This window comes from Eurypyga helias, unplaced genomic scaffold, assembly GCF_000690775.1.
Source record: "Eurypyga helias isolate BGI_N326 unplaced genomic scaffold, ASM69077v1 scaffold10762, whole genome shotgun sequence".
Lineage (NCBI taxonomy): Eukaryota > Metazoa > Chordata > Aves > Eurypygiformes > Eurypygidae > Eurypyga > Eurypyga helias.
Genome location: NW_010236618.1, coordinates 14,343 through 26,710, shown reverse-complemented (window position 1 = coordinate 26,710; position 12,368 = coordinate 14,343). Strand labels below are relative to the sequence as shown.

General features: G+C 40.5%; 1 protein-coding gene across 1 annotated transcript; it reads left to right on the top strand.

Annotated features, from left to right (window-relative positions):
- Window positions 1–1,154: 1,154 nt before the first annotated feature.
- CUL3 (cullin 3) lies at window positions 1,155–11,228 on the top strand (the record flags this gene model as incomplete). Its single annotated transcript, XM_010147159.1, has 6 exons — window positions 1,155–1,279; window positions 1,613–1,709; window positions 2,780–2,914; window positions 8,064–8,250; window positions 9,908–10,053; window positions 10,742–11,228. Coding segments are annotated over 6 exons (822 nt in total), but the record flags the coding sequence as incomplete, so codon positions are not given.
- Window positions 11,229–12,368: the final 1,140 nt, after the last annotated feature.

Sequence of the window (12,368 nt, the reverse complement as noted above, 5' to 3'; positions counted from 1 at the left end):
CCTACACTTTTCCTGGAGGGAGAAAACTGTTTAAGGTTTTAGTTTTCTGTGTCTGAATGGCTGTTTGCATTTCTGTTGTGAGCCTCACGACATGGGTGATACGAATGAGAAGCGTGGCAGTAATGTCAGCTACAGAACAACCTTTACATGGGTCTTTACGTATTTCTGGAAATTCTTTCTCTTAAGCCTTGCTGAAATTCAATTAAAGGGTCACCGGTCCATCTGGCTTGTTCAGAAGTTTCCTAGGCACAAGTTTGTAGATGCACACAGGTATTGAGCATGCACGATGCAAAAACTCTTCCATGGAAAGGCTACTCTGCAATTTAATAATGGAATTTCCTGAGTTCACAGGGCAGGATTTTTGACCTTCTATGTAGTAGATTTATAACAAGTTGGATGTATAGTGCATTGTTTTTTCTTGTCCGTAATGTGTGTTCTTTGAAGGTATTAGTTACACCTCCTAGAGCTGAAAGTAGTCAGTTTTAAGTTTAATAATATTCAGCTTATTTGAGATACCTAGTGGGGATTATGCCTCGCTGGTATAGCCAGGTGTTTATCACCTACTAATAGAACTACTTTATAGATCAGCACTTCCGTTGTATCATGTTTCCTAACCACTGCTCAATATTTATGGAAGTGACTGTCTTTAGGGGAAGGATCTAGGCTGTGTGTGTAAAAGTGAGTAACTGTGTATGCTGCAGTCCAGAGGTAAATTGCAGGAAAGGCTTCCAATGGTTTAACATTAGATAGTATTTACTATCTGCTTCCTGAGAGTAAATTTATAAACAGTTACTTCGTAAATGATACGTTTAGCGACCTGGCTTTACTAGATGGCATCAAAAACCTGTTTAGAAAGAATTGTTACATGCATTACAAGTTTTGTTTATGATCACAGACATGTCATTCCTGGTTAAGAACTTAAATTCCTCTCTGGCATTTAAGAGTGTACAGAATAACGTGGGGGATTTCTTGCTGTACCTTCTACTCTGATAGTGATGACTGAATTTGCCTGGCTTTGTAAAAATGGTGGTTGTGGATATATATCTGGGTTTTTTCTTAATCTGAAAATACTATACATTCTGCGCTGATACAGAAAAACAGTGAAACGTGATCCTGATTTAAAACAGTGGATGTTTTCTTCCAATTGTCCTTAGGTCTCATTAGGTGGTGTTGATCTTACAGTGCGGGTCCTCACGACAGGTTACTGGCCTACTCAGTCAGCCACACCAAAGTGCAACATCCCTCCAGCTCCCAGACATGCTTTTGAAATATTTAGAAGGTATGTAGTAAACCAGGTTTTTAGGTAGAGGTTTTAAGAAGAAACTTTCTCAGTTTAACTTACAGGTATGTTCTACCATTGGAATTGGACACGGTAGCATACTGTTCTTTTTCAGTTCATGTGAAAATCAGAGAATGTCAATAGTCATGAGGCTAGAGTTTTTGGGAGCTTTTAATTCGATTCTAACGAGAGTTACTGTTTTGAAAAAGCAAAAAGTAGAAAATTCTTTGTCGTTAACGGCTATGGAAAGTCTGTGTAACTGTTTAAAGCAATTTCCTCCAAATACATAGTTCACATTTTGTATCTTAAGTTTTTGATTCAATTTTATTACAGGTTTTATTTAGCCAAACATAGTGGGCGGCAGCTGACACTCCAGCATCATATGGGTTCTGCAGATCTCAATGCCACTTTCTACGGGCCTGTTAAAAAGGTGAAGTATCAAGATTATGAAAATGTTGTGTCTTTTTTGAAAGTAAGTAAATGCACACTTGTAATAACTTCAGAATTTTGTGAAATAAAGCTTACCCATCGACAATATAACAGTAAGGAAAAAGAGGCCTTTGGTTGGCTTTATAGTGTGATTGTCCCTTTGTGCCAGTTTTGTTTTGACTCTTTTTTTTTTTTTCCCCCTCTAAATGAAACTTGAATGCCCCACTCAACATCATCTCTTTGGTACCTCATAGAAAAGTGGTAATTTTCATCTTGAAGGGACCTCAGTGTTTTGAGTCGTTTTGAGCTTGGGGTTTTTTTTTTAACTGAATCAGTCAGAAGTTTAATTAAACTTGCTTTTCTTTAGAGTAATTTTTATTGATGTGAAGAAGCATTAAACCAAGCTTAGCCTGCTTTTCAGACGCAGAGGGCTGGCACTGTAGACAGCCCTTTTTCAAACATGAGAATCTTAACAGAGTTTGTAGAAGTACAGTGCTTAATGTTTGTTTATACAAGTAAATAATTCGCTGGTGATTTAGACCAGTTCTGAGGTGCTGAGCTACAGGTAGTAATGGCATGATGCTGGGGAACGTAGAAGGCAGGGCAAAAGGAAAACAAAGTTTTTACCACACAAAGTATTAATAATGTGCATTTGTGAGGATGTTAATTGTGTTACTATAAGATAAATATTGTGATAACTTTAAAGATAAGAGTAAGCAAACTGGAGGATGGGCAAGTAGTGGACCAGGGGCCAGAGGTAGTGGAGTCTTTGTCCGTGGAGGTGCTCAGTATTTGGCTGGACACAGCCCTGGGCATCCTGCTCTGGAGGCCTGGCTTTGAGCGCTTGGCTGGACCATGGGACCTACAGAGCTGCCTCCAGCTTCAGTCAAACTGGGATGCTACAACAGCTCCTGGAGAGACATTCTGTTTATGCCACCAGGCGTGTGCTATTCTATCACTTGTGGAGACTGACCTCCTGCATGAATCTTTCATCATGAAACTTTCATCTCACCGCGTAAAACGTTTTGCAGCGGAGAATAATCTAATAGTAGCTTTGTAATTGTAAAATAGGAAGACGGCTCAGAGGTTGGCGTAGGAGGTGCCCAAGTAACTGGCTCAAACACACGGAAGCACATATTGCAAGTCTCCACTTTCCAGATGACGATATTAATGCTCTTCAACAACAGAGAAAAATACACATTTGAGGTAAGAGTTGTGGTTTTCTCACCAGATCTTAAATACGCTTTCAGAAATGTTAAAGTTGTGACTGTGGTTATTTCTAGGCCATAGAGCTGTAGAAAAGCTGAAGTTGGAATGCAGCAGGTGGCTCCATTTGCTCATTTTATCTTTGAGAAATTGGATTTAGAGGCCAAAGGGTGGAGAAGGGTTTGTATCCTGGCTTCTTAAATACTGAAAATTGGCAGGCTGGAGTGAGCTGTAGGATGAATCCAAGAACTTTCCATCCATTCCCTGAGTTGGTGAGCCAGAAAGGACAGTGAAGAAGGTCCCGAGAGATTTTGACAAGGAGACGAGAGGGGCATCTCTGGGGAAGGTTGAAGTGGTCAGCTGGTAGGTGATGAAGGCGGCGGCTTTGGGAGTGAGGAGGATTCTGCACTATGAGGGTTGGGGATTGTATTGTTAATGTCAATTAATAGTTTTGTTTTAGACATTACCTTCTGTGGGAGAACGCGTTGGCAGCCTGGAAAAGCAATGTGGGTGCAGTTTGAAACGGGGTGGACTTCCACGTTTTCTCCTCTGCTTTTGACTGTCCTGTGCACAGTAATCACTTGCCTTTTTGTTTGGATTTTGTTCTCAGCTTATTTGGCATGCTTCTAGCCTGTTAATAACGAATGTTTCTTTGAAACAGTCTCAGTTGGGATTAAGGAAGGCAGGGTTTGATAAGAGGCTCTTCATAAACTACTCATAGTTCAGAAAAAGATTATTTTAGAGCACAGAAAGTCCTGTGTGTTGTGAAATCTGTTGCAGGAGCATTACATCTTTTGAGTACTTTCTCTGCAGAGTACTTGGGGGGTGGGGGAGTGGGGAGGTGGGGAAGGAAGAAGGGGACTTAACAGCTCATTTTGTCTTGAAGATGGTGTTTGAAATGGGGCTGATGGCTACCTTATTCCACAGAACTGTAGGCTTTACTAGTAGTAGAGCCTGACCCACATGTGAATAGATCATACTTGGTAGAGCAGTGAAAATTACAATTTTGAATATGTACTCTAAATTTTAATTTATTTTACTAAGAGCAGTTGAGAGAGAAGTATGTTCATGTGCTTTAGATTGTGTATGTTTTGTTTATTTCTGGTTTGGGAGTTGTTAAACTCTGCCTGTGTGTCCCACTGTAACTAAAACATTAAGGGGAGGCATAGTTGTTTTGTTTGGTTTCTTTGGTGAAGTGTGTGGGAGTTGGCTTTAACTCCAGCCAGGAAAGCTTAGGAAAACTTCAGAGTAGAAAGAATTTTATCTTTGTTCATTGATTATTGAATACTGTGATTAATTGCCGGGTGCTGCCCAACGGTTATTTCTCTGGCATAGCAAATCAGTGATTTTACTGCCACACGGCTTGAGATGACTTGTGGGTGGGGGCTTTTTTAAGCAGAAAGCTGACTGATAGACAAGTGATTCTGCAGGTTCACAGCTGGACAGATGAATTTGAAGTGGCCTTCAGAGTTGAACAGACTTTGTTGTGCTTTCGGTGTGATTAGTTATTGCAAACTTGACAAGATCCTCACAGGAATCCTAATAGCCATTAAGCCATGTGATTGAGAGAAAAATGGGATAATGAAGATGCAAAAATTATGCATAAGAAGCTATGGAAACTTATAGAATTACTGCATGGCAATAGTTCCTTTACAGAAATGTATGAATTTGTGTTCCTGTGCAGCAACACTTTACTTAGATAGGCAGAAACTGGTGGCCGTATGGGTGTCGGTTAATGCCGCTGAATCCCAGCAGAAGGATCTTCATGCAGGCCTTCGGAGAATTCAGTTTCCAATAATCAAGTCTCATCTCTTAGTCAGCATATTTTTCTGGTACTTTACAGTGCATCTTGGTATTTTAAAAGGTGAAATGCACAACTTTTTAATTATGACATCAAAAATAAAGGGAAAATTTCTGGTACTTCAACAAAGAAGAAATGCAAATGCCATTGTAGTAGAAGTTTTGAGTAACTCCACAAAAATGAGTGATTGGAATTTGATTGGCTTACCTGTTTTTTCCTTTGGCGAGGTCTGTAAATCATTCTCTTTTAATGACATGATGTTTTTCCTTCTCATTTTCTTATGCACATGTTGATTCAAATCAACTTTCTTGTACAGAACTGGACATAGGCAGTTCCAAGCTTAGAGTTATCGCTTCTAGCCTCCGGATCAAGCTCACTTGGTGTTATTTTTAGAGCGACAATTGTGTAATCGGTACTGCTCTCATACGTGATTCCGGTGTGGGCTTTGACATTTTTTGAGATGGGGGGAAAAAAAACTATATAAATTTTTCACTATTACATCAAACATTGTGTAATCGGTACTGCTCTCATACATGATGGGCTTTGACATTTTTGGAGATGGGGGGAAAAAAACTATATGAATTTTTCACTATTACATCAAACGTCTATATAAAAATACAGTTAGAAATACGATATGCTACAACCTGAAAGAGAGAGAGAACAGGAACATATGTTATCCCCATTGACGTTCAAAGCTGTGCTGCTTCTGTCCAACTTGAAGTTTTCCCTTCTTCTGAGGCAGCGTATTGCCGCGCAATTCTTTGGTTCTGATTTTAATGCTCCCGAAACCCAAGTGGTTCATGTACGTTAGTGGCCGAATTGGGATGCTACGGGATGAAGTAAAATTTAAACCCAGAAAAACATGGTGGTTAGTACCCGGATGTTTAGCATCAGAAACCTTAAATTCCATTTTAGCTCTTTGTTTCACTTTCATCAAAAGCAGAGTGCCTGTATTTCGTTGTAAAAGGGATTTTGTTTTGAAATGGCTCATTTTAGGAGTTGATGAGAGATGGAAGTTTGTGAACCTGCGTGTCACAGGTATTAAGCTGGATTTGGTTTGTAGCTCGAGGTTTTAGATTTTAGGATTTAGGTAAATGTGTCTCCTTTGGTTTCTCTAAATTTATGTCCATTTCAGTAAGATTTTCTATTTGACCATGTAAAGGATTATAGCGTGTTGAGCTTTTTTTAATATTACTTTATGCTAGATCTGGAGGGAAAGAAGTCTGAAGGTGGCAATTGTGTTTTAAAATAAAGCAAAAATTAAGAAATAGTAACTTTCTGTGAGCTGCTTGGGAAGTGGTGTTTTGATACGAGCAAATAGGTAAAATATGTGGATACCTGTCACTTACTTCCAATACTATGAATATTTCTGTGTGCATTATGCTAAGAATACTCTTAACTTTAAGAACACTTTATTATTTCCCAGTCATTTTGAGTTCTAGACTTAATGATTTTTTTATTACCTCATTCAAGTGAATTTGAACTTGGGTCATAAATAATTTCAGATGATTTCACATGAAGTTAACATTGTACGTGTAAGATTTCAACCTGTAGTTGGAAAGTAAGGCGTACTGTGCCTGAGTCTTGGCATCAGAGACTTGGTAGTCGTGTACGAGATGCCTTGTAATGAACGGCAGAGCCCGAGCAGAGGGTGGCTGTTTTCTCTGGATTGATTTTAAGAAAAACTTGAGTACGCTCGGGAAATAACATCATTTAATAGCTGTTCGTTTATTTCTGGTTTGGGAGTTGTTAAACACTTACTTTGTGTCCCACTGTAACTAAAACATTAAAACAAGGCATAGTTGCTGCCTTAATAGTCTCCCCCGCCTCCCCTGTCAGTTTGACTTGCGTGCCATGAGGATTGGGAGTCTGTGGGGACAGTGGAAGAGCTTGATACTGCTCGTGGAACTGCAGGTGGGAAAGTGACAGCTCTTCTGGACGGTTACATGTCCGTGAGGTTTATTTCACCTCTTTGGTAGTTTAATCTTCAGCTGCTAGAGGTGCCTCGAGTCTGAAGGGAAATGTAAAATAGAAGATGCCTGCAGCTTGCTCAGCTAGAAAAAGGAAGAAAATAGAGATAAGGCTAAAACAAACTTCTTAGATTTATCAAATGGTTTGGGTTGGAAGGGACTTAAAAGACCATGCAGTTCCCACCCCCCTGCCATGGGCAGGGACACCTTGCACTAGACCAGGTTGCTCAGAGCCTCATCCAGCCTGGCCTTGAACACTTCCAGGGATGGGGCATCCACAGCTTCTCTGGGCACCCTGTCCCAGTGCTCCCCACCCTCTCCAGGAAGAACTTCTTCCTGATATCCAATCTAAACCTCCCCGCTTCCAACTTAAACCCGTTACCCCTTGTCCTGTCACTACAGGCCCTTGTAAAAAGTCCCCCCCAGCTTCCTTGTAGCCCCTTCAGGCACTGGAAGGTGCTGTAAGGTCTCCCCGGAGCCTTCTCTTCTCCAGGCTGAACAAGCCCAACTCTCTCAGCCTGTTCCCATGGCAGAGGGGCTCCAGCCCTCGGAGCATCTTCGTGGCCCTTCTTCCGGATGGGAGCTCAGTCAACAAGTTAGGTTTGAGGAAACAGTAGTAGTTGGCCTACTCCTAGAGCATGGTAAGACATCATTCTGCATCTGGTATGATTAGCTTACTAACTCATGGTCACCAGGGACTTACCTAACACACAGCCCTCGGCTGAACTCTCAGCAATATTGACAGGAGTGCAACAGATTGTATACGTTTTTTCAAATACTCTTCTTCAAAGTTCATACGTTTGCTGCACTGTGGTGGGGTTTTTTGTGTTTCACCTGGAGAAGTCCTAGCCAAGGGCATCTGGGCTGTAAATAAATTATTTCAGGTTGCTCAGAAAGGAGGTGTAATTAATCGGGAGTATTTCTGTGTTACGGTAAAACTAGCCATGGCTTGCTCCCATCTGTGGAGTTCTTACTTTCACCAGTGCTGCTGAATGCAGAAGGCATTTACGCAGTCCTTTGTCAGGAATGCTCGTGAACACCATGGGTGTTTTCCATCGCCGAGTGAGTTAGGTTTGGTTTCACTCTGTTCAGTAGATGTTGTAGATGGTGAACAAATCCTTTCAGCCTTCTCAAAAACCGTGCTGAAATGAAACATCTGGTTATTCGTTCTTCAATTTTCAGCTCGTGGTGACTATTTTCCATAATGCATATTGAGAGTTTGCTACTGAATGAATTCTGACCTATCAAGCCTCACAACTGTCATAGTAGTGTCTTGCATGCTTGAAGGTGGACATTTCAAGCCATCAGTGCTGCTCTTTGCAAGACGTGATACTTACTTCTGCCATAGCCATGAACTACTGAAGCTGTTTTTCTTTAGGAAATTCAACAGGAAACTGATATCCCCGAAAGAGAACTGGTTAGAGCCCTACAGTCCCTTGCGTGTGGCAAACCAACACAGCGTGTTCTTACAAAAGAGCCTAAATCAAAAGAAATAGAAAATGGTCATATATTCACAGTGAATGATCAGTTCACGTCTAAACTACACAGAGTCAAGATTCAGACAGGTAAGTGAGCTTTATGTTGTACTGTCTGGCAGTCCCAAAACTGCCTTAAAAGGTCAAATTATCTTTTCCAGGATTTATGTCCATACAAGTAAAAGGAAGAGAGTAATACATTTTTTGTGCATCACAATGAAAATTTTGATACTGGGAAGAGTGTGGAAATCAGTTAAGCCTTTTACTCTCCAAATAAAAAATTGTAATTATCTCTTAAAAGGAAATGGTAAAAGAGGAAGAAAACTCAAATGAAATAGTAAAATTTAAAATATGCTACTGATTCAGAAATAGGAAAGTTGCCGCATAAGTTGCTGTGCTGCTGTGAAATCGAGTGATGTTTTTAATCTATAATACACCAGGTAGCTGTAATGTTCTGGGCAGTGATTTGTGTGCAGCGAATATGAGAAGCTGATCAGTACAGCACCCCTTCAGCTCATCAGAGTGCTCGCTTGTGTTACACACAAGTAATGTTGACACCTTTTGTCTAGAAATCAATCTGGAATTCATTTCGGAGTTGTAGCATTGCTGTGCATACACTTTGTGGGATGTTTTGGGAGATTAGGTCTTGGTTTTAGTACCTCTAAAAATACTTAAGACTCTGCAGATGTCAGTACCTAAAATACAGTGTTTTAAGTGCAACATTGGCAATTTGCATGCTGTTTGCACGTAATATAACTCGTTGGGCTGTGCCGCACGCTGTGTAAGCGTGTAAAACCCCGTAGCGCCTGCGTACGTTACGCGGCGTTTATCCCTCGGCGGAAGCGACAGCTCGACCGCGCAGCACGCTGTGGTGTCAGTGTGTTTGCCACGGCTGGAGAACTTTTTGGGTGAGCAGGAGTGCAGCAGCCAAACGGGGAGGGTGAGAACCCCCTGATCAGGGCCCAAGGCACTTCCCTGGCATAGTTAAAGTAACTTCTGTGACAGTTGTTCAAGCCTTAGTGCAGTCGTGCTTTTTCACTTCCACTCCACAGACGTCTGTGAACGGGGAATATGATTTGGGATTCAAGATGGTTTTAGAGCAAATTGGATACTTGTGGGTTTATGTTTGTCTTGCACAGAAGATTTCTTATCGGTTTGAGAGAGATGCTCATGAAGGCCTGGGGCTTTTGAGTGAAGAAGGGCAGGGGGGAAGGTGGTGTAGCAGTGTAGGAGGAAGGCTACAGTGATGCTTGGGTAAAAGGGTAAGGCTTAAGGGCAAAAACAAACCATAAATAAGAGAACAGAATACCAAGAATTGGGTTGGAGAGGATCAAGTTGGGCTATTTCTTCTGACTGTTGAACTTTTAAAGTATTTAACTAGCTTGTGCAGTAAATGTTCAGTGCTTTTTTCCTGTTTTAATTAATGGGTCATTTGCTGTACTAAAGAGAAAAATATTTAATGGGAGCGTAGGGGTTGGTGGTGCCTGTAAGCAGTTTGATTACTGTTCAGGTTTTAACAGAGCGATAATTAAATAACAGATTGTTAACTTGTCAGTTGCTATCAAAACATGCCAGAAAGTGTTAATATGTTCTTGCGGCTGCTTTTCATTTAAAAAAAAAAAAATCAAGTTTGAGAATGTCAAAACTCAGGAAAATATAACTTGATGTCTAGATGAAAAAAAATAGTGAATGTAACACATGATGAAATTAACTTCAATTTTGTTAACACACTTTGCATTCTTTTAAGTTGCTGCCAAACAAGGAGAATCTGATCCAGAAAGGAAAGAAACAAGGCAGAAAGTAGACGATGACAGAAAACATGAGATAGAAGCTGCTATAGTTCGGATAATGAAATCTAGGAAGAAGATGCAGCACAACGTGCTAGTAGCAGAGGTATGCTTATACACCCTTCTGACACGGGCTTGGGAATCGTTTCTGCCATTCCTGTTAATGCATGGAAGCTACCCAGCGCTCACTAACACCGTTCCGAAGGGCTTTTGAAGGGTGCTGTACTTCATCCATGCTTTTTTTTTTTTCTTCCCAGTCTGTGTGAAGACATCTTAATTCTTACCCTTCACTTTAGGATGTACTCATGGGTATATCTAATTTTCCGTCCTCTTTTTAGTGCTCTTTATGTTAGCGAATTCCTTGAAATAACGGTTGGCGACAAAAAAAACACCGTATTTAACTATTTTTTGCTTTGATCTTGTTACTGGCTGTTGAGTCCAGGTTTGAGGGATTTGAGCTGTTAGCAGAGAGAGTCCCACTGCTCCTAACTCCCACGTTCTGACAGCAGTGCAGTAGTACGTGTTTTCCGCTCCTGATCTCCCTTGGGGCTGTGAAGTTGAGAGGATTCTCAGGTTGTGGCCGTGCCTCTGTAGTGGGTCAGTACTTGGAATTGTGCCTCAAAATGAGCAAGCAGCTGACGTGGGGGGAACTGCCAGAAGCGTGCAGCCTGCTTCTTACACAGCATGCTTGTAGCCAGCCCCGTCACAACACGTTTCTCTGACTGGTTTGGTCAGTTGGGATGTTCTTACTTGCCCTGTGGTCTCACGTTATTGTTTTTGATCTTACGTTTTAGGTAACTCAGCAGCTGAAGGCCCGATTCTTACCAAGTCCAGTTGTTATTAAAAAACGTATTGAAGGACTTATTGAGAGAGAATATTTGGCACGAACACCTGAGGATCGCAAAGTATACACTTACGTAGCATAAAATGCGTTCAGAAAATTTGATTTATTCTTGGACTATACTCTTCGCATGAACTGGGAAGTTCTTTTAAATCATTAATATTAAGACGACCATCTCTTCTATTAAATTACAATACATGTTCTAGACCGTTCAGATCAAGCCTTTTACTCCTTTTGAGAGTTTTCAACATCAATTGATTGAGCTTCAGGCTTTTCAACGTTATCCCTGTAGAGATCATCCTTACAATTCTTCGGGAAAATGTGAATGTGCCGCGTTTGTTTTCAATACTGTATGAAAACAGAAAAATAAAAACAAATTTAGAAAATACAGCTCATTTAAAAAAAAAAAGAAATAAAACTGTTGGAATTTCATTTCCCCACCTCTTCAGTGTTGATGTAAATGTGTTTCTGTAGTGTTGCTTAGCACTTCGCGCATTGTATAAGTTGGGTTTAAAAGAAACCACAACGGGTAAGGCAAAACTCCCAGTTATATTGCTCCGCTTCAAATGTTTCTTTAACTAGCCATGTTTAATTTAAATATTTGGTAATTTTTTGAAGACCCAAGAAGAAAACTTGAGCATGTTTTTCCTCTTCCAGCTGCAGTCACCGTTCCAGCAACATGAATCAGGAACTTCTCGGGGCTCAGAAAAGACCGTAATAATTTTGGCTTTCCCTTCTGTAATTTGAGTTCTTCTAAATTAAACTCTATATTGATTAGGTTTGTTCTGGTTTCTTTATAGGAAAAAGGAAAATATTTTAGTGTGTATAAACTGTATAATAATTTTTTGCTGTTGTAGTCACTGCTGATGGTGGATTGTACAGGGCGATGTTTTTATTTCACTAAATGTAGACAAAATAAATTTAAAATAAATGGATTTAGTGTACACAAACAACTAATTGAAGTGTGGTAGAGTACAGGGTTGACATTCCGTTGGAACTAAATACTGTCCCCTGGGGAAACGTACGGAAATTGTGTTTTGTTAATAAACATCAGAGATGGATCTGTAGCCCCAGGGCTTCCCATCCTAAGGGCGTATTTGAGGAGATTAAAGTGAAGCCAGCCTGCGCTATTTGTTTTTTAAAATGCATTTTAAACATGTGATTAAAATTGTTACCGTAATGAAATTTTTTTAGTTCTTACCCTGGAACTTTTTTTTCTTGTCAGTATGCTGCAAAGAGAGGTTAAAAACTGCAGTTCAGTGGCACTGTTATTCTCAGGGTTAGAAATTGTTTGAAGTGTGCATTGTACTATAGAGTCCTTCGTGCTGGCATTCCAGGGCACACTTCACGTGTTTCTCTGCCCTAGCTCTCTTTCTGTTTTAATTCAAAACAATATTTTTTTTCTTGGTTCACATTGCTTCCAACTGTAGATACTGAAAAATACAGTTGAGAGGGCTTCTTAGTAGGAAGAGTTGAAACAAAAAGAAAAACCTGGTCGTAGAGCATGAGGATGCTGCCAGAGGGTTCCTTGACAGGCTCTATTCAACGAGCGTGTGGTGGTGTAATGTAGCAGCGTGATT